Source organism: Mastigoproctus giganteus, chromosome 5, assembly GCF_048544385.1.
Source record: "Mastigoproctus giganteus isolate SK-2022 chromosome 5, ASM4854438v1, whole genome shotgun sequence".
In the NCBI taxonomy this organism is placed as follows: Eukaryota; Metazoa; Arthropoda; class Arachnida; order Uropygi; family Thelyphonidae; genus Mastigoproctus; species Mastigoproctus giganteus.
The window spans coordinates 161,504,367-161,527,758 of NC_143579.1; the positions used below are offsets into that span (position 1 = coordinate 161,504,367).

General features: G+C 38.8%; 1 protein-coding gene across 1 annotated transcript in view; it reads right to left on the minus strand.

Moving 5' to 3' along the window:
* Positions 1–1,838: 1,838 nt before the first annotated feature.
* Positions 1,839–23,392, minus strand: part of LOC150085799 (myosin regulatory light polypeptide 9-like) — a 111,315-nt gene continuing 89,761 nt past the window's right edge. Inside the window, exons 4-7 of the mRNA XM_090373491.1 lie at positions 14,536–14,637; positions 10,104–10,182; positions 4,233–4,281; positions 1,839–2,271 (exon numbers count right to left, since the gene is read on the minus strand). Coding sequence (XP_090229617.1) covers positions 2,161–2,271; positions 4,233–4,281; positions 10,104–10,182; positions 14,536–14,637 — 341 coding nt within the window. The 3' untranslated portion in view covers positions 1,839–2,160. The remainder of the gene's footprint in view (positions 2,272–4,232; positions 4,282–10,103; positions 10,183–14,535; positions 14,638–23,392) is intronic.

The window sequence follows — 23,392 nt, forward strand, 5'->3', positions numbered from 1 at the left end:
GACGTGTGACATCCATCTCATCAGTCGCATGCAGTTCTAATATACCATCATCTGATTCATTGCGTTGGTCAACATCCATGCCCGTAGCTACTGGTGGGTTCAGAACTTTAGTTTCTGCCACTTTTGGTTTGGCTGTTTGAGGCACGTCGGTTGGAATGGTAATTGGGGTGTTACTGGCTTGTTCAGCTTTTTGCTGTGAAGGACACTGTTTGGAAGCAGAGAGCAAGGAACGTGCCCAATCGGCGATGGATATATTTGGAGGAACTGTAACATCTGTTTGAATACCTACTGACTGACATTGTTTAGCAGCAGTGGCATATGTACGCTTTGGTTCTGTTATGAGTATTTGTCTTCTTGCCTCTGAGTATGTGACTTTATTCTCAACTTTATATTTTTGGATTTTTTTCCCTTGTTTCCATAGTTCGCATATTTTGGAAAAAGCTGGGTGATTACCTTTACAGTTTGGGCAATGAGGAGTAGCAGTGCATTCGGATTGATTATGTTCCTTTGATCCACAATTTGGACATATTGCCTCACCTCTACATGCAGTTTGGGAGTGTCCATATTTTTGGCACTTATAGCACCTGATTGGATTCGGGATGTAAGGGCGCACACGGCAATGAAGATAGCCAGCTTTGACAGATGTTGGTAGGATAGGAGAACTAAAAGTGAGTATTATACTCCTTGTAGGAACAAGAATACCATCTTTCCGAGTCAGGATTCTCCTTGCTTGGATTACTTTTTGTTCTTGAAGCTCTTGGACTATTTCCTCTTCTGATACATTTACTAAGTCCCATTCTGCAATTACACCCTTCGAGGAGTTTAGGGTGGCATGGGGAGTGACTTTTATTGGTTGTCCACCAAAGGTAGTCTGCTTTAATAACTTTGCAGAGTGTTGCGCTTTACTGGTCTCTACAAGAATATCCCCGGACTGAAGTCGCCTCACCATTTTCGGTGAACCTGCAACAGACTCAATACATTTTTGGATAAGGAATGGCGATAACTTACTCAGAGGCTGCTCTGAGAGAGAGTGTAGAATGAGGAATGATGGTATCTCCTCTTGAGGGGTTGTTCTCAGCCTCTTGGGTTGAGAGAAGTCATTATCATTGTCATTTATATTGTCTCGTCTTGAGCTCAATGGCTCTATAGGTGGATATATATTTTTATCCATCTTTGCTCCTTTCAGCCCTGGGAGAGTGAATTTCTCCTCCCAGGTTACCGGCCCCGCCACGGGGAGGCAGGAGCAGTGCCGCTAGAGTGACCAAGCGGTATAAAAGTTAGTACGTTAATTTAAAGAAAAAAAGAAAGGTGTTTTTCCTTTCTTAAACTAGCTTACGATTTGTAAGACTAAGTTGCCTAATAATAGGAAAGTAAGAAAACTTTTATAACTGAAACAGAACTATATCTTTGAGAAAACGCTCTAATAATCACTCAGGAAATTGCTTGATCACTATAACGCTTGGCACCCGGGGCCATGATCTGGTGTATTTTATCTTCTGGAATATATATAATTTTTAGCGAATTTAAGAATTCGCTAAAAACGATCACGTGTTTTGCTTTAAAATTTGCAGAAGTATGCCAAAAAACGACCGATTTCGATCGTCGATGCTGAAAGGATATCTTTTTGACGTTTAACTTATGATTCTCTATGGCTATTAATTTTTTTAGTTTTGTTAAATATGTTTTGTTTCCATTATAATGTTTATATACTTTTCCAGAGAACCTGCAGAACCCTGTCTTTATTTGTTCACCGAGTATGAGATTATTTTACCATCTCTTGCATTTATTAAAACGAACTTTGTACAATTATTAATTTCAACATACAAACAAAACGTTGGTTAATAACTGCTGATAATTATCGTTTTCAGTAGTTTTTATTAGTGAAACGAGACCTTCTAAAGTGGTATTATTCAGCATACAGATTTCAATTTCAATTTGACGGAATCTTCTTTTTCTGATATAAGAATGATATATTTATATATTATTCTTATATAAGTATATATGTCAATATTTAAGAACTGGCGCATATTGGTGTTTAACACTGCATTCATTATCACATAAACTTTGAAAATTTCTTATACAAATTATTTGACAAAGATGACGATTGATTTTAGAAATTGGTGTTTGAGTACAAGGAAGTGTTTAAAACCATAGAATAAATCAGGCTCCCTCTTCTTCATCTAAGCCAGAACCGGAAATTAATTTCACATATGAATCAATGTCTATCATTCCCTCTCTATCAACAGGTGCTTCTTTGAATACTTCATCCACCTACAGGAAAAAAATATATATTTAATTTAAATTTGCATAACTTATTATTTCACTTATTCATATTTTAATCATAAACGCAAATCGATGCTGGAAGAAAAGATTACTCAATATCATCCTTAAAAAGTCACGATTCATTCAGGTATCTGTTCAACCCCATCTTAAATTATAAGCTCTTTATACCAGTTTTTTAGTTCAGACGATAATTTTTTGCAACAGTTAACCTCCATTTGATTAAATGAATTTTCATATATAGAGTCTACAACTTTACTTCTTTAATTTATGGACATATTCTCGAAATTGTGCAAAAAAATTAATGTACTATTATTTAATTTAACCAAGCTTTTCCAGGCCTTAAATGCACTATCAACCAAAATTTAAAGACACTCCTTTGCTTGCAGGAAATTACGTGTAACTATGTAATATAGACATATTTTGGACTATAAATATCATTGTCAGTTATCCTTTGCATACTGAAAACTGTACACCGAACGATGAGCACCGTGAAATAAGCTAGCAATTTCCAAGTGGAATGCTAGTTATGTCATTTGGGGAAAGTGTATCTACTTGAATAAGAAAAAGTAAATCAGTAACGTGCTGAAGAAATAGAAGCCCAAAGTTGATTTGAGCCCAATCAGGCGGGGGTAAAATACTGAATGACACTGACGCGCAGTGCGACATTTGGTTATATTTTCCTGCCATCAGAATCCAATGAATCCGATTTCTGCATTGCAAGCGACTACGGGCAAATCTGTAAGTTTTTCCATGACACATATAAACTGAATGTCACTTTAATAGTTATACATCTTACCTTTTCAGAAATCTAGAACTCTCAGTAACGTCATCACTTGTTCGTGCCATGCGATATAAATGAGATGGGAAAATACGCATGGATAATGTTTGCATGCAATTCAGTACGAAATTGTGAGATGAAAGAGTTCAATAACTTTAAAAGTAGCATGTTAGTTGTCACTAAACGCATCGGTACGATTATTTTGAAAACTCAAAGTCTGCGTGATGTTCTAATTGAAGTGTTTAAGGATTCAAAAAGTTGTTTGTTTGGGGAATTATTAGGCGCTTTGGCAACTATGGCCTGAACCATACGTATGGTAAGTATGTATGCTATTTCTTGTCAGATAGAGATAATTGCAAACAAAAATAGTACCAGAAAGTTAGTTTTTATCTAACTAAAGGATGTAATATACTTTAATTATTTTGTGAAAGGTAAAAATGCTTGAGTGTTTTATTATTCAAAAGTGAGATTCAAAAGGGTTGAGTAAATTGCATTGATAGCACCTTTACTTTTTTTTTTTTTCAAATAACATAAATTTAAATTAAAAAAAGGAAAAGGATGGTAGAAGAACAGATGTTTGGAAATTTCCCTTTAGCTAGGGAGTAAATGGATGTCGGAATAAACGTCCAGGATATTTGAGTGCATTCAACGTATTCAAAGCCCGAACAAATTACACTCCGTCTAAAAGTTTGGAATCACGTTTCATTTTTATTAATTTCCAAAGTTTTTGTTAAAATAGGACCGACTCGTTTACCAATTTTTATTAAAACATTTTCTGTTTTGTATTAAAAAAATGAAATAATATTTAAGAAATGTTTAAGAAATTTCTAGAATATTCCAGAAAGATGTAGAAGATTTCTTAGTTGGTGGAACGCTATAGATGATTCTTGAATATTCTAGAAAGTGTGAGTATTATTTCAATATTACAGAAGATTGTACCTGACTCTAGAACGTTTTGCAATAATATAAATTTAGGAGTAAGAACTGCAACTTTTAAAATCGAACACCCGTCATTCAGAAAGAATGTTTTATATAAGTTTTGTGTGTTCCATGATAAACATGGCAAGAAATAAAGCACTGAATATTGAAAAAGAAGTGCTATTATTATAAATCGTTATTATTATATAGCATTATTAAAATAAACGAGAAAGAGAGAGAGGGGGGAACTTACTTCGTTATCCTTGAATTTTTCACCCCATCGCGTAAGGGCTTTTCTTAGTCTGAAACAATACTTGGGTTGAAAAATCATGTCAGAATACACAAATTATACGATAATATCATATCATAATATATCATAACATGATATAATATCATAATTATTCCACAATATTAATATTAAGAAAGCATCCAATTACTATATACTGAAATTATTTTGAGTCAATATTAATACTGAATATTTATATGAAAAAATGACTCCCGTTACATAATTAAATATTCAGTATTTCTACATTAATGCTAGCCATATTCACAAAATATTTTCTCCCATGTTAATTGACAATTTAAAACAAAACAATACTTACCAGTTTTTAAGTTTTATTTCACTGCCGATTCATTAGCAATTCACTACAATCTCACAAATTTCATATCTTGTATTATTGTTGTTGTAGTAGGATTTTAGGAGCATCAGCGACTAAGGCCATATTGTATATTGTCTGTAAATTGCGTCTGTTCTGAAGTCGATTTTCAGCTTGCTGGATGAAAAACCGGAGTTTCCTAAAGAAAACACCATGCTACCCTCGCCTGAGACGGACTAACTCAACAACGTTGTGAAAAGGCCCATAAAAATTTCTCCTGTCATTAAAGGAACGATTTTCCACTTGGTGTGGGGGAGGACAGCGATCCTATCAACTGTGCTACACACGAGGGCATATCTTCAGTGTTTTAAATTCTCCCTCCAATTAATTGTAATAGAATAGTTATTTTTCATTACCATAAAAAGTTAAACAAAAAAAAAAAGCTGAATATTTTAAAACCTGAAAACTATTAGAAGACGTTTGGCTCGTCACCTTTTTATTCTGAATGGCGTCTGGGCAGGTCCTGTTTCAAAGGGGAGAGAACTACGCTGCCTGAGTTCATTTCCCAGATCCGTGATAAAGTCAGTACTTTATGGAAATAAACTGTCATATTATTTCCCTTTTTTACAAAGGAAGTTATGGCCATGACGAGTTGGGATGGGTGAAGAGAATTTTTCTCCGTTTTTTGTTTAACGGCTATAAACGAACAAGCATATTAAAAATGAATAGATGCTATTAGTAACAAGATCTTCCTGTATAGGTGTGCCATCCGTGTCCATGGTTGTGTCCTGAATATTTTTCATAGCATTTGAGTTTGTAATACGAAATGTGGTAGCAATCACTGGAGGAGGAGATGCCGCTGGTATTGTCAAAAGCGTATTATGCTTGGTCTGTGGTCTTGGATTGTTGCTTGCGTGATTGTAAATTATTATATTCTTCAATCCAAGGTAATACTGATGCTCCAATACTTTTATTCTATATTAATTTTAATTGTCTATTAGGCTACTAAGGGAATAAAATATATTTAATTCCCTTAGTAGTATTTGTTCTAAATCCGGTATTAAATTATATAGGATTTAGATCAAATCATCTCAAGTTTGATTGTTTTAACAGGAGTCTGCATTTCTTAATAAAAACAAGCTAAATTTGTTAACTTGTTTTATAATTTATAATAAACAATATATTTTAATATACTATTAACTAATCAGAATTTAATTTATCTTAAAAATCATAAAGAAATTTTTATGCTTTTTTAATGTTTTTTCTGTCATAGTTTATTGTATTATTTTATAATTATGCAGCTATATTTTTTTCATTTATGCTTTATACTCTTTTATAGTATTGTACTGATAGATTTTCTTTTAAAAAACATTTTGTAATTATAGAATTTTTAAATTGTATTTGTTGATGTTTATATATTTTTAATATTCACTGTTTAAATAATATACAAACATGTCTCTGTATAAGTATGCGATTAGTATAACTTAAACTGTAAATCACAAATGTAAGGCTTTTGGCTGTTGTTGTTATTGTTGTTGTTGTTAGGTTTGTTGGTGCATCAGCAACTGCGGCTATAATGCACTGATTTCTGACTAGTATATCTTTGTTTTTGGTGCTGATTCTGATAAAAATTCAAACAAGGTGATATTTATCAATCGACTTTAGGAAAACAAAAACATCATCCATATCCTGACGATCTTCTAGAACATTACGTAGTGTTAATTGATTGCAATTTTTGATAAGTAAGGAGAAAGCAGTTTTTCGTTCTCTTAGATATAATTGGCATTCGATAACGATATGCTTTACAGTGAGTGGACATGAACAGTTACTGCATTGTGGGGCATCTTCCTTTCTTAATAAATAACTGTGAGTGAGGTATGTGTGACCAATGCGCAGTCGCGCTAGTACAGTTTCTTATTTACTATTTCCTCTCATACTGGATCGTCACTGTTTGGGTTCTTTCTTTATTTCAAAAAGTTTATTATTTGTTTCTTTTTCCCATATACGTTTCCACTGTTGTATAATACATTTATAGTCAACATAAGGTGTCCTGAAATTAGAAGAGATAGGATTTGAAGCATTTTTAGCAGCTAAATCTGCCTGTTCATTTCCTGGGATTCCAGAGTGTCCAGGAATCCAACAAAACATTATGTGGTGACCACGTGCATGAATTGCCATTAACTGAGTCCACATTTGCTGTATCAGAAGATGACTGTTGGAGCGTTTACATTGCATACAATTCACGGCACTTAACGAATCGGTATATATTATGAATTGAGTATATGAGGCTTCTTTTATTTTCTCCAGGGCTAGTAAAATACCATACAACTCAGCAGTATAATTACTACATTCTGAGGGGAGCTGTTTGGCGATGATAGCATCCGGCAGGACTACAGCTGTACCAACTTTACTAGCAGTCTTCGATCCATCTGTATATAGCTGCACGTAACTCCTAAATTGAATGGAGTGGGCCAGATGTAATTGTCTAATGTTAATATCTGGAAGATTATTCTTTCCCCATTTCTGGTATTATTTTTCAATATGTATTGTGGGGATTTGCTATGGCTGGATTTGCATGCTAGTATCCTGCATTATGTTATTCATGTTGAGTCCCCAGTTAGTGTTTAGAGCTTGAAGCCTAATGCCAGATGGTTTGTTGAGACGTGATTTAGTTCGATAGAGGTTTTCCCATTTTGGTCTGAAGAGATATTGACATATCGAGTGATGTGGAAAGCTGCTGATTTTAGCGGTATAATTTAGGAGAAGAATTTGTCGCCGAAGGTCTAGCGGCGGTTCATTAGCTTCCGTATATAGACTTAAAATGGGGGATGTCCGAAAGGCACCCAGTGCTATTCGAAGTGCACTATGATGAATGGGATCAAGCCATTTCAGTACACTTGGCCTGGCTGAGGCGTATGCAGGAGATGCATAGTCTAAGCGGGATCTAATTAATGAGCGGTATAAATGTAGCAACATGTACCGATCTGCACCCCATGACATAGAGGAGATTACTCTGAGAATATTTAGTTTCTTAAGACAGCTGGTACGAATATATTTTATATGTTCAAGGAAGTTTAATTTTTTTATCAAGTATTATACCCAGAAAACGAGTACTTGGTTGAAATGTAATACAATGGGAGTCTAACTGAAGGTTTGGATCAGGATGCAATGAACGTTAACGACAGAAGTGTACTGCAGTTGTTTTCGATTTATAAATTCTGTAGCCATTGTTTTTTGCCCAAGAGACTATTCTATTAATGGTGACTTGTAGTTGTCTCTCAATAAGTCGCATATTTTGAGAATGACATGAGATGGCAAGGTCATCAGCATACAGGTATGCATCAACTGTGTTAGGTATACAATTGGTTATAGAATTGATCCTGATAGCAAAAAGTGTTGCACTCAGCACTGAGCTCTGGGGAACTCCCTCTTCTTGAACATATGTTCCAGAAAGTGACGAGTGGAAGAGGACTTGGAAGGATCTGTTAGACAGGAAGTTCTGAATAAATTTCGGGAGATGACCCCGAAGACAAGAGTTACGTAAGTCCTGTAGAATCCCATAACGCCAAGTTGTATCAAATGCTTTCTCGATGTCTACGCATATCATAACAAAGTGTTCATTTCTTAGAAAGGCGTTCCGAATATTTGCTTCCGCTTTGATAATGAGATCAAGCGTCGATCTACTTCTCCGAAAACCATACTGGCTTGGACTCAGAATGTTTTGAGTCTCCAAATACCACGTTAGTCGTGTGTTAAGTATTTTTTCCATTGTTTTTCTCAAGCAACTTGTTAAGGAGATAGGTCGATAATTTGTTGGATCTGTGTGGTCTTTTCCTGGTTTCGGGAAGGCTAGCACATAAGAATGGTGGGGTAATATTCCTCTAAGAAAATTCTATTATAGAGTAGTAAGAGAGCACTTAGTAATCTTTCACTTAAATGGGAAATCATTGCGTAATAAATTCCATTAGGACCTTGGGCACTGTTTTTCACTTTTGTGAGCGCATTAAGCAATTCAGTCATGGTCAACGGCAGATTGTATGAATGTTGGAGAGTGGTATTAAAATTCAGTTTATACTTTTCTGTACTGCATTTTAGCATCTGAAAGGCTGGTTCATAGGCGAAAACAGCTGAGAGTGATTCAAAAGACGAGCCGAATGCATTAGCAAGTTCCTCAGGTTCAGAAATTTCCTTTCCTATCAGAAATAGAATCGGAGAAATAGCGAGTGAGTATTTGCCATTGATACGTTTGATTTTTTTCCAGACTGTAGCAGTACTGTGAATCTGTTTATTGTGGCACATAGCGTGCCCATGCTTCTTTTCTAAACTGATTCCAGGATTTATTTATTTCTCTTTTAGCAATGCTACATGCTTCATTCCACCATTCATTCCACCATGTTTCATTCCTCCATCCAATGATGGAGTCGGATTTTAAATGATGATTTCGGGATAGCGGATTCAGCTGCTGTCATTATTCGTTGTGTGATATAGCTTACTGCAGAATCAATCTTGTCAGTTGCAGTGATAGTGGAATCTAAATTAGCTATTTCTTGATATTTAGCCCAGTTGGCCTTGTCAAATTTCCAAATTATTCTAATTCTGTTGAGCGGAGGAGAACTTGTACAGAAATTACAGATGATCGGAAAGTGATCACTACCAAGAGGGTTGTCATTAACTGTCCAGTCTATGAGAGGAAATATTGTTGGAGAACATACTGTTAGATCAATGGCAGAGCTTGAGCCAGATGGTACATGAACATATGTGTGATCACCGGTGTTTAAAATAGTTAGATTGTGTTTATCCAAGAATTTCTCAATTATTTTTCCACTGCAGTCAAGTTGTTGAGAACCCCATAGGGGGTTATGGCAATTCCAGTCACCCAGAATACAGAAAGGAGCGGGTATTTGTCCTACTAGGTCATCTAAATCAGCAAGGGTGTAAGCGTGGTTTGGTGACAGATACAATGAGACTAATGTTATCGTTATGCCAATGGTGATACGGGCTGCAATTGCCTCCAACGGTGTTTGCAAGGGAACAGGTCTGGAGGGAATTGAAGAGTTTACTAACAGTGCTACTCCTCTGTGTGCTGCATTAGAGCAGTTTCTATCTTTTCTATATATGGTGAAGTGTTTAATTGTTAGAGATACTGCATTCGTCAGGTTTGTTTCTTGTATGCATGCTGCGACAGGCTTATATTCACTTAGGAGATCATAGAGGTCATCTAAATTAGCACGAAATCCGCGACAATTCCATTGAACCACTTAAATATCATGAAATTATTTGTTAGTCGTTAGTAAGTTAGTCCTATGTACAAGAAGAAAGGTGTCTTTCCTTTCTATTAGGTACGCTAGCTTCTTTACTTTAGAAGAGCAAAATTATATGACTCTGTAAAAAATGAAAAATAATACTATAAGTATCTGCCGCTCTTTACGAAAAACGCATGGAAATCACTCAGAAATCGCTATAATCACTCGCTTGGCGCTCGGGGCCTTATCAATTCTAAATATCTGTGTGCAGCACAGCCTACTTACATAATCTCGTCGATTTTTCCAGATCCTTCACCGTCGAATGTCTTAAATGCCTTTTTAATGACGTCCTCTGGATCTGTACCTGAAAACATAGGAATATCGTGTAAGCATTTCCAAACATCAAAATTATTCACTTATTATCCGTTAAATCGAGAAAAAAGAAGAAATTTAAGAATATTTTAAAATAAATTATTTGGGTATTCAAAAAAATCGTTCGGAATACATAAATACCTAAATAATAATATGCCTCAATATTATTCTTAAATTATAATACCTAATATTATAAATTGTAATTGCTGAATATAGAATTTGCATAATTCTCAAATCAATTTTCTTATTTTGTTGGGCAGAAACCGGAGTTTTCGAAAAGAGGGGGGCTTGACATTCTCGCCTTAGAGAATGTCAAGCATTATTTCTAGCATTATTGACGGGATTCAAACCCAGGCCTTTTTTTGTGGTGTTGGGGAAACGGTGATTATAACCACCATTCTCCCACCGTGCTAAAAGTCAAGGACAGTCTTTAAAGTATAAATATATACTGGTTGAACTATCTCCCAAGTAATATTATCCAAATTAAGGCCACTGTTTGAAATCAGTTCCTTCAGACGTATGTTGGAGGGTTGATGGATCGTTGATACGTGATAGATATTTTCACAACTCAACGATAACAGTCTCACGTGCTGGATGGTGCGGAATGGACTTTACTTAGCAGCATATTAAATGTTTTTTTTATCTGAAGCTGTAGTGTGTTTCAAGAATTTCAAAGGGAGCCCTTTAAGGAATGTTTTATTTTAAAGAACTGTGGTATATAAGATTTTAAAGCACTTTCATGATGTTTAACTTACTTAGGCATGCCGATTTGCTTAATGTGGTCCAAAAATATTAACTTCCTGTCTATGAGAACGCCTAAGAAAATTAACACTACTGAATTTATGTGTTATTTTAATTTTAGATCTGGGTCAGTGTAGCGATTTCTTTTCCTATAGAAATGTATTCTTGCGGTTTTATGTTTGCAGATTAGGAGATTCCGTTTGTTTGCTCTCACTTGGCTTTTCAGTAGTTCTCGTGTTTTCAGGTTGCTAGTTTGTTTGGGAAATTTTTGAGACGCTAATGGTGGATAACTATTCATCTCTTTTGCGCTCTTTTTTGGTTCTAGGTTGTGGTTTTTGATTTTTTTGGCGCAAAAGCAAACTTTGTTGGTCCTGCGTTTAGTTTTACCATCCGGTCTTCCGCCACTGGGAGACAAGGGCAGTACAGTTAGAGTAATTGCAGGCAAACTGTAATCCTCGTACCACAAGCGTTCTCAGGAGAAGGTAGCATGTTTTTTATCCCGGAAACTCAGGTTTTTCGCCCGCCCAGCAAACAGAATTTACAGACAATATACACGGAGCAACGTGGCATTAGTTGACGATGCTCCTAAAATCCAATAACAACGACAAAAGTTAACACACAAGTCAGTGGAGGTAGACAGCAGCTATATTTATATTTGACTGAATTGGGAATTTTTCACACGGCAACGGCAGGGCAAAAATGCCCACATGAACAGATTTCAGCAGAATATGCAAACAACAAATTCCTAATGGTTATTAGGTTATTATTTATTAGTCGTTGGCGCATCGGCTTCTGTGGCCATAATGCACCTGTCTTAGTTTTGTTTTCCTAGTCTGGTTTCTTTCAAATTTTAGATCTAAGTCATACCTGACTCTATAAAGAGATGGAGTTCAAATGGATTTATTGACTTGCGATGATTTTTGTGTTTAAAATCTGATTATATAAGCCTATTAATTTTGGGTAGCGAAAAACTTCTCTTATATTATTTTCTTCACTTAAAATGTTTTCCAAAGCTAGAGCAAAATTCCTAATGGAGCCGAATCAGTGGCTGAAGTTTAATCAATAGTCCTTTCCCCTCGTGAGCAGTGGCACGAGTGGGGAACACTAGAGAATGATCCCGAGTCACCAAATTCTGTTTACATTTTTCTTTGTCTAGTGGCTTGAAAGGACTACTGCTACAGTACCCGCAGATTAATATCACATTCGAAATGACCAAAACTACTGATATACTGTTTTATTAACCTGCAATAAAAAAAAACAATAAATAATAATCGTAAAAGGTCCATTTCGCTCGTATGAAATGGGCCTTACCTACAAACAAAAAAAAAAAAGCCTGTTCACTCATCACATAATTCTGAGAATATTTTTGGAGACTTGTTTTTTATAGAGAGTATGGTTGGTTCGTTGGTTGGTTTGTTTAGAGATTTTTTAGGTGCATCACCAACTATGGCCATAGTGCGCCATACATATGGTGAGAATTTATGCTATTTCTTGTCAGATAGAGATAATATGGTAAAACATGGTAAAACATAGTACCAGTAAGTTAGTTTTTTATCTAATTAAAGGAGGTGGTATACATTAATCATTTTGAGAAAGGTAAAAATGATTGAGGCATTTATTTTATTGCCTAAAAGTGAAGTAAGTGAAAGAGGGTCTTCTGTTGTGGTTGGAGTGAAGAGATTTTGGCGTTCTCTTGCATATTTTGGGCAATCAATAAGGATATGTTTTATTGAAAGCACTGTGCTGCAATGATGGCACTCGGGGGGGGGAGATCTCCCCTCTTAATAGATAACTATGAGTGATATTTGTGTGACCTATTCGTAGGCGTGCCAATATTACCTCCTGTTGTCGAATTGAACTGAAGCTTGAAAGCCATCGCTCAAGATTTGGCTTAATACTTCGGAGCTTACTGTTATATTGATTTTTCCATGATAATTGCCAACGGTACATGCTGTGGCTATATTGGGACGCGTCCCGAAAGCTACTGGTTTTATCTTATTATATTTTATTATAATTTGTTTTTGTTAATAAACTGGGTAATAACTATAACTATATATGTATTTGTGAGAAATTTTCTTTATGTTATGTAGATTTATTCCATTGATGGAGGGATAAATCGCATGAAGGTGAAGTAATGTCCCAAGGAGCACAGGAAATTGGAAGGGTATTTGCAACATTATTTAAAGACAGATTAAATTCTTCTGAAAGGTATTTTATTCGCATACCTAATGGTCTGTTAGCAGAAAGGCGGTTTCGGTATAACATGCTGTGCTGGTGGGTGAAAAGTATCTTCCAGTTTGGGTGTTGAGGCATAGATCTAATTTTATATGCATAGCGTAATATAAGTTGTCTTCTAATAGAGAGAGAGAGGGGGGGGGGTTCGTGGGCTTCAGCATATAGATTATGTATTGGAGACGTGCGATATGCTCCTATGACAATGCGTATTGCACTATCATGGATAGGATCAAGCCAGCAAAGGACACTAGGTCTTGCAGAGCTATACACTGGTGCTCCGTAATCAAGCTTTGATCTTATTAAGGATCTGTATAATCGCAACATAATAACTCGATCAGCTCCCCACTTAGTTGCTGGGAGAACCCGGATGATATTTAGCTTTTGTTGACAGGATTTTCTTAGTTTTTTAATATGCTCTAAAAAGGTTAGTTTATGGTCCAATGTGATGCCTAAGAACCGTATGCTGGGATGAACTGCTATTGGTTGATCATTCAGTTGTAGTTCCGGATGTGGGTGAAGTTTAATTTGGTGGCAAAAATGGATGCACAACGTTTTTTGGAGACAAAGTTGAAAGCCATTAATTTGTGTCCATGAACTGATCTTATTTATTACCACTTGTAATTGTCTCTCAATAGTATTCATATTTTTCGCATGGCATGAAATGCCAAGGTCATCTATAGTGCTGTATCAATAGTGTTTTGAAGTTGTTCGGCAATGGTGTTAATTGCAATTATAAAAAAGTGTAGCACTGAGTACAGAGCCTTGGGGGATCCTTCTTCTTGCAAGAATACTTGGGATAACGAAGTTTTGAATCTAAACTGAAAAGTGCGTTTGTACAAGAAGTTTTGTATGAAAATTGGCAGATGACCCCGAAGTCCAAGTTGTTATAGTTCGCGGAGTATTCCATACTTCCATGTGGAATCGTAAGCCTTACTGATATCAAAGCATACCATGACATGATGTTCCGATCTAAGGAATGCATTTCGGATGGAGTTCTCAAGTCGTACTAGAATGTCTAGTGTTGATCTATTTTGTCGGATACCAAATTGTGCAGTATGTATGAGATTAAAATTTTCTAGGTACCATATCAGTAGGCGGTTTACCATTTTTTCAATAATTTTGCACAGGCAACTGGTCAAGGCAATGGGTCTATAGTAAGTGGGTTTTTTTGGGTCTCTACCTGGTTTAAAGATAGAGTGTATGGAACCTAAGATATAAGCGATTGTGCAACTCCCAAACATTTAGATTTTTTAAATTTTATTACTTAAATCTGAAAAAATGTTCTTGGAATAGAAAAGACATACTTTAGACACATTTTTGTATTAAAAAAAATATAGGTAACAGAGTGAAATTTAAGATGACACTTTACCTGATATCCTTTCTCCGAAGATGGTAAGGAACATCGTGAAGTTAATGGGGCCTGGTGCTTCTGATATCATTGATTCTAAGTCATTCTCGGGAACAATTCGTCCTGAAAGTAAAATAAAACTTTCACACATTACAGAATTTAAGATTGTTTACATAACCATGCGTTAAAAATTGTTAAAATTTGTTTGCTAATTGTATTAATGAAGTTATATCTTTATGCGTTTGTAATGGTGTTTGTGTACGAAATATTTCTGTTCTTGATGAAAATATAAATTAGCCTTGACTACAAGTGGGCTGCTGTACAAACATGTAATAATACTCACCACCTCAGAAATTTGGTGACTTGATTGATTGATTAATTAATTGATTTTGATTTTTTGTGACGCAAAAACAAGAAGGTTATAATGCTCCATGAAAATTCTAAAATTAATAAAACAGAAGTTTGGTAACCTTTAAACAGGTTACCTTTTTCAAATTTTATATATATGTACATACACTGTGCTTCCACTTTATTAGGTACACCTACCTAGTAGCCTGTTGAGCCTTCTTTTGCCTTCAAAACAGCCTGAATTTGTCTAGGTATGGATTGGAAAAGATGCTGAAAACGTGCAGGAATGGTGTACCATGCAGACATGAGTGTGTCACGCAGTTCCTTGAGATTCGACGGAGGTGTAGGCCTGCAGCGAACAGCCCTTTCCAGCTCATCCCAAAGATGTTCAATAGCATGGAGATCCGCGGACTGAGCGGGCCACTGCAGCAAAGAAAAGTCATTGTCATGTTCCTGGAACCATTCCATAGTGATTCTGGCTTTGTGCACCGGCGCATTATCCTGCTGGAAGTAACCATCTGACTGAGGATAAACTGTCAACATGAACGGATGCATTTTGTCAGCAACGATGTTTAGGTACGATGTGGCATTCAAACGTGAATCTATGGGTATCAATGGACCCAACGTGTGCCAAGAAAACATTCCCCACACCATAACACTGCCCCCACCACCTTGCACAATAGTCGTCAGACCTGACGGGTCCATGGATTCATGTTGTTTTCGCCAAATTTTGAGCCTTCCATCAACATGATGCACCAGGAACTTCGACTCGTCAGACCAAACAACTGTTTTCCAATCCTCGATAGTCCAGTGCTGGTGCCCACACGAGGCGTGCTCTCTTGTTCTTCATTGATAACAAAAGGTACGCGATGTGACTGTCGGCTGTTGTAGCCCATTCGCGACAAAGTGCGACTAGTGGTCCTTTGCGATATTTTGTTCTGCGCACCAAGGTTGTATTCTGAAGTGATGTGCGACATTGAGGTCCGTCTGTTTCCTTGCACATTCTAGCCATCCTACTCTGACCTCTCTCATCAAGAAGCGATTTTCTTCCACAGGAGTGCCGTTCAGAGGATGTTTTCTGTTCGCTGCACCATTCTCAATACACCCTTGAAACTGTGGTGCGTCTAAAGTTCGGGAGAAGTGCCGTTTCAGAGATGCTTTGTCCAGCACGTCTTGCACCTACTACCATGGCAAGTTCGAAGTCTGTCAGATCACTTATTTTCCCCATCCATTCTTGCTACGGTTTGTATGCTTAACTGATACTAGAAAGGTTGTTCTGCTGCATTTATATCCACAACTGTGGTCATGTGACTTGCAAAGTTGTTGGACAAACCATTTGTTTGCACAGCAGGGGTGTACCTAATAAAGTATTTGTTTGTTTGTTTGTTTGTGTTTTATTGGCGCATCAGCAACTGAGGCTATAATGCGCCAAATACCGGTCATATATAAAAGGTAAAAGATTCAGTGACCTAAGTAGTTAGGCCACCATGTCCATATGTATAATAACAAAGATATAAAAAGTAAACCAATAAATACGTAACAATAACGTAAATTTTTATATACAATTAAAAACTTTTATTAATTTGAAATAGCTAAAAACAGCAGACACGTTGTCGTTGTCGGATAAAATCTGACTGAGTGTATACGGCTCAGTCAGATGATTAAAAATGCTAGAACGGATATTGCTAAAATCTGGACATTCGATTAAAAGGTGTCTAATTGATATAATTGTGCCACAAGACGCACACATAGGAGGGTCATCAGCCCTCAGCAGAAAAGAATGTGTCAAATGACTATGTCCTATGCGGGTCCGGGCAAGAACAACTTCCTCCTTACGATTCCTGCGCAGACAAGACTGCCACGGTTCAATAACAGGCTTTATACGATGTAATTTATTCGCAGTCTGTCTATTCCACGAATCCTGCCATTGGGAATGTACCTTTTGATGTACTGTTTGCCTGTAGTCTGTATAGGGGACTAACAGGCAACGGTTATTATTGGGAATTGCTGATTTGGCTGCGGCGTCAGCCAAATCATTTCCCCTAATCCCAATGTGGCTGGGAATCCAGCAGAAGCGGATGTCATATTCGCGTTCATGGAGAACGTGAATCTTCTGCTGAATGCTAGACAGAACTGGATGAGGATTATACCTCACAGATATTAAAGCCTGTAACATGCTAAGAGAGTCGGAATATAAAATGAACCGTTGGTATTGGCATTCACTAATATGATCCAAGGCTAACTCTACAGCGTGCAGCTCTGCAGTAAATATGCTGCAATCAGAGGGAATCTGCTCTGATATAGTGCTGTCTGTGAAGACAGCAGCAGATCCCACATATGATTCCGACTTCGAACCGTCTGTGTAGACTGGCGCGAAGTCGGAATATTCAGTTCGGTGAGCTGAATGAAGCTGCAGGTAGACACATGATGGCGTGTCCAACTTTCCCCAGTTTCTAAGCGACAAGTCGCATGCCGGGACACGAGCATGCCAGGGTGGAAAGGGTTGCTTTGATGTTTGGGCAACCTTGTCTACCTTGATATTAAGTTCTTTGAGTAGCTCTTGGAAACGAATACCAAAAGGACGATTGGCAGTCTTACGGGTATTGTATAAATTTTCCCATCGTGGCTCAAAAACGAAGGGCCACGTAGGATGGTCTGGCAGGGATTTCAATTTTAAAGCATACTTTACAGACAACTGCTTACGTCGAAGTGATAACGGTGGTTCGTTTGCTTCGACGTATAAGCTCTGGACAGGAGATGTGCGATATGCTCCAGTAGCAATACGTAGGGCCTGATGATGGACGGGGTCCAGCCATCGCAGGACACTGTCTCTGGCTGAGGAATATACATGGGACCCATAATCTAGTTTGGATCGCACAAGTGCACGGTAGAGCCGAAGAAGGATACATCTGTCTGCTCCCCAAGATGTAGAGGAGAGCGAGCGAAGCATATTAAGGCCTCTTGTGCACTTTGTGCGGAGCTGACGAACATGATCTAAAAACGTCAGTTTTTTATCGAATATGAGTCCCAAGAATTTTATGTTCGCTGCTACTGGAATGGCATTTTGTCCGAGCCTTAGTTCAGGTTCAGGATGAAGATTACGCTTGCGACAAAAGTGTACGCAAACGGTCTTCTCCGGCGAGAACCTGAAGCCATTAGCAAGTGCCCAGGAATTCAGACTATCAATGGCTTTCTGCAGTTGTCTTTCAATAACCCTCATGTTGCACGACTGGCAAAAAATGCTAAAGTCATCAACATAGAGGGCACTGTTTACAGTCGGAGGAAGTTGTTCTGTGATGGAATTTATTTTTATGGCAAAAAGCGTGACACTTAATACTGATCCTTGTGGTACTCCCTCCTCTTGGCTAAAGGAGCGAGAGAGTGAGGATCCCACACGAACTTGGAACGATCGATTGGCTAAAAAGTTTTGAATAAAAAAAGGCAGATGCCCTCTTAGGCCAAGGCTATGTAAGTCTTTTAAAATGCCAAATCTCCAAGTTGTGTCATACGCTTTTTCCATGTCAAAGAACACCGACACCAAGTGTTCCCGTTTTAGGAATGCATCCCGGATAGATGCTTCCATTCTAATAAGATGGTCCAAAGTGGACCGGTTCCTTCGGAAGCCGCACTGGATGTTGGAGAGAAGGTCATTTGATTCTAAATACCATAGTAAACGGGAATTGACCATTCTCTCCAGGATTTTGCACAAACAGCTAGTCAGAGCAATAGGACGATAATTGGTGGTGACTTTTGGATCCTTTCCTGGCTTAGGAAAGGCAAGAACGATTGCCTTTCGCCAGGAGTCCGGAAACTGCCCTTCAGTAAAGATTCTGTTATACAGAAGGAGCAGACAATCCATAGATTTTGGTGAAAGATGTTTAATCATTTCATAATGGATGCCATCTGGTCCAACGGCACTTGCTTTGGAAAGAGCGAGGGCTCTTTTCAATTCCACAATAGTGAAATCCCCGTTGTAGGGATAAATGCCCTTAGTTTTAAAGTTAAGTGCCTGTTTTTCTATTTTATATTTCAGGACCAGGAACTCTGGGGAATACGAAGATGTTGCAGAGATCTTAGAGAATGTTTCCCCAAGAGCATTGGCTATTGCAGTTGGATCTGCAATAGCGCATCCATTATAATCTAGGATTGCAGAAGGGTGGGAGGTATATTTTCCCTTCATTTTCCGGATTTTATCCCAGACTACCTTAGAGTTGGTAGACTGGTTAATAGATGATGTAAAACGGATCCAAGATTCCTTTTGACTCTGACGACGGATGTAGCGTGCTTTAGCTCGTGCACGTTTGAAGGCTATAAGGTTGTTCGTGGTAGGATATCGGCGAAATATCCCCCACGCTTTGTTTTGAGCCTTTTTTGCTGCTGTGCATTGTGAATTCCACCAAGGTTTGGGAAATGGTGGAAACCGGGCTGATGTTTTTGGGACAGCATTAGCAGCTGCTTGGACGATGATTTCTGTGATGAACTTTACTGCGTCATTGATCGGCTCCTGACTGACTGTGCTAAGATCAAAATTTGCCTGTTGTTGGAAGGCAGTCCAGTCAGCCTGATCAATCTTCCACCGTGGTAACCTAAAAGGAAGACATGGTCTCCCACTGTGTAACAAGGTTATCACAGGGAAGTGATCGCTTCCGTATGGATTCTCCTCCACTTCCCAGGTGAGTGAAGGGAGTAGAGAAGGGGAGCAGATAGATAGATCAATGGCAGAAAAAGTACGGGTAGGCATGTGGAAGAAGGTGTTATTTCCAGTATTTAGAAGGGAAAGGTCATTGTCATTGAGCATACGCTCAATGACTCGTCCCCTTCCGTTGACGTTAGCACTACCCCACAGGGTGTTATGTCCGTTAAAATCCCCAAGAAGTAAGAAAGGGGGAGGCAGCTGCGTTAGAAGATCATCAAGGTCTGCTTGGGAGATGTCAGTCCCAGGTGGCAAATAGACAGAGCACACAGTTAATAAAAATCCCACCGTAAGGCGAATTGCAACAGCCTCTATGCTAGTTGTAATTAGTAAGGACTGCACTGGGGTCTGGTTACCCACAAGGATAGCCACTCCCCCATGTACAGAGCCATCCGCAATTCTATCCTTACGAAAAATTGTGGTGTTATGCATCGTGGGATCGTCACTTGCCTTTAGATATGTCTCCTGCAAGCAAAAGCAAACTGGCTCGTGCTTTTGCAGGAGTGCCTTGATGTCATCTATATTTCGCCGGAATCCACGACAATTCCATTGTAGGAATTTAGCCATTATTTTGGCTTGGTGGGTCCGTCAGGCGGCTTCCGAGGTGCTGAGGGCTTACTTTTATCAGTCTTGGATTTATCTTTTTTGGGGAAGAATGGACGCTGTCCCGTGTCCATTTCCTCCTCCGCAAAGAGTTCCAAGACGGACTCTTCGGGTACCTCCTTCTGCTCGACATCCATCTTTTCTTGGGTACTAGGGGGTACTTCCCCTTTTTTATTCTTTTCTTTAATAGTTAACTTTGGAACTTGTGGAGCATTAGGAGGTACCGATATAGGAGTGGCAGCTGATTGGTCCTTTTGTGCAGGTTTTTGAGAACTTAATAGATACCGCGCGATGGGAGTGAAAGACTCCTTTGGAGGAATGGTCATGTCCGTCTGAGTTCCAACGGAACATCTCCCTGCTACCTTCTGGGCGTAGGTAGGTCTGTTGATATTCAGGGGTTTGACCGATTTCCTTGCCTCCTGGTATGATATGTTAAGCTCTGCCTTCAGCCGTTGAATCTCTTTTTCTTCTTTCCACCTCTGGCATGCTCGTGAGTAGGCCGGGTGTTCGCCCTCACAGTTAATACAGGTGGGTTTTGCGGCTGAACATGCTGTTGTTTCGTGGTCCTTTGCACCGCATCGAGCGCATGCAAGGACTCCACGGCAGGCCATTTGGGAATGTCCATACTTTTGGCATTTAAAACACCTTAAAGGATTTGGTATGTATGGACGCACTGAACAGTTGATATATCCAGCTTTAATCTCCTCAGGAGGTTTAGGAGTGTTAAAAGTCAGGATAACGCTCCTGGTTTTAACAATTTTTCCATCCCTTCGCGCTGTGATTCTCTTGACGGCAATGACTCCCTGTGGTTTTAATTCGGAGCAGATTTCCTCCTCGTATACGTCGAGAAGGTCCCACTCCGAAATGACACCTCTAGATGAATTGAGTGTTCTGTGTGGTGTCACTGTTATAGGGATTCCTCCGATTGATGTTGTTCGGAGTAGATGTTCTGATTGCCTGTCGGTTTTGGTTTCAATTAAGAGGTCTCCAGAACGGAGCCTCTTAACTGATTTGGGGGAACCTGCTATCCCATCTAACCCTTTTTGAATGAAAAAGGGCGACATTTTACCAATCGGTTTTTCACCGGTTGAGTGCATAATTTGGAACCTGGGTACAGGCCCTGATGTTACTTCTGTTCGCTGCCTCTTTGTACTAATAGTACTATCTGGATCTTCATCTATGTTTGCAGATAGGGACCGGGTTGGGGCCCCTGAAGAAGTTAGTTTATCAGGATTCATGAGTTTTTTTAAGTGGTTCAGTGCCCGGGCTCCCCACCCACCACGGAGCCCAAAGGGACGCCCACTACCCGGCATGCAATAAATGCGCTCGGGAGTGGGACGCCAGGGCTACCCAGACACCATACCCGCACCGCCGCCAGCCTGAATCCTGTCCCTCGGACCATGAGGGTAGGGGCATGGCTTTGACACGGTTGACCCTCGCAGGCGAACCTACTAGCCGATTGATCCTGGCCGGGCCTTCCAGGACCACCCGTCTTGTCGAAGCAGGGGCCAAAGTGGTGTATTGAAGCTGGGCCCCTCAACCACCAGGATCCCCCTTTCCGAATTTCCACGGGTCGCAGCGCACGGCAAACACGCCGGATTCCATTGATGTAAGCCCGGAACCTAGGCTGTGGGCGTTGGATCCCAGTGATGCTAGTCTGGAAGTCCAGCAGCGTCACTGGGAGGTCCCCTCACCACGTACAGGTGCCCACGTCGAGGGGCCTAATAAAGTAGCAACACAGTGTATATACAGATATAGCACTAGATAAAAATCAGCATAAAGGTAAAAAAATTTATATGAGTGTGTATATATTAATCGCCTTTAAAAATTTAAGAAGTGATGACACATTGGCATTTAAAATCTGACTAAGTTTAGTTTGGTTCAGTCAGATGAGTATAAGCGGTAAAACGAGCATGTTTAAAACGGGTACAGTCGGGTAAAATATGCTTAGCGGATAAAATTGTGTCGCATTGCTCGCACATAGGAGGGTCATCAGCCCTCAGCAAAAAGGAGTGTGTCAGATGACTGTGTCCTATGCGGAGCCGAGCAAGAACAACTTCCGCTTTGCGATCCCTGAAATTTGGTGGCGATATTAATCCAGTGAAATCTGTGGTAGTCTATGGTCAATGAGAGGTAAGAGATGTGGTGCTTCAAGCTACCGGAGCATGAAAATTGACAGATGGAGATGGAGTTCATAGTCGATCAGTTTCGGCAACTAAAACTCTGACAGGAACGATCTTCTGCAAAAAAAGTTTAACCTATGCATTCGTCTGAAAAAAAATTGTACAGTGAGAATACAAGGAATGAGATGAGAAAGTGGAAGTATTTGAGTGGATTAGAATCCAACTTTGAATTAAATGCCGCAATTAAATGAATATAAATTCGTTTAATTGCGGCGGATGCTGTGGATGGCCAAATTCAGCACATAAAACACTTTAAGCAGGTGGTAATCATTATATATTTTTAATATCATGAACATAAAAGAAGATGGGATGGGATGGATCTTTTATGGGTCTTTGCTAACAAGGGTTCTCGCATTTTAAAGAAAATGCGAGAACCCTTGGTCATCAGCTGCTCCGTAAGGGAGTAAATTTTAGTTTGGAGTCAAAAGTGAACTCGGAGTTGGGTAACATTTTGCAGTTGTTAGTCTTTGGGAAAATGCATCATTACTGCTTGGAAGAGTTTAAATTCAGCCCAGATAATGATAAATAACTGTCTAGAAAACTGAATTTCTCAGTGATTTGGTGAATTTCAGGTACAGAATTGGAGTAATTTGGTAAGAAATTTTGGATCATCGCAAGTTTATGCAATAAGCTGATTGATGGCAGCGAGGAAGGGAAGTTAAAGATGCCCCCACCTCCCTTCCCAAGCAGTTCGGCATATACGGTGTGTGTTTGCATATTCCAGCTTAAACTAAGCTGACAGATTCAGTTGTAAAACAATGATATGAGGAATCTCAGCATTTTTTAATTTATACTTAAGAACTGTACGCATCAAAGTGAGGGCCGGCCTGTTGATGCTATGAAACGCTGCCCCCAGGTAATGGCAGTAATAAATCTGTTGGCATTTTCGCAGTGGTAGTAAAAGCTTTAAGAAATGAATTAGTAACTACCCATTAATTAAATATTAATTAATTATTTTGTTGCCAATTAGCTACTAATTAATTTAGATTTGGATTTGATTTGGTGTTTATTGGCGCAAAAACAACTAAGGCTATACTGCGCCAGGAAACGA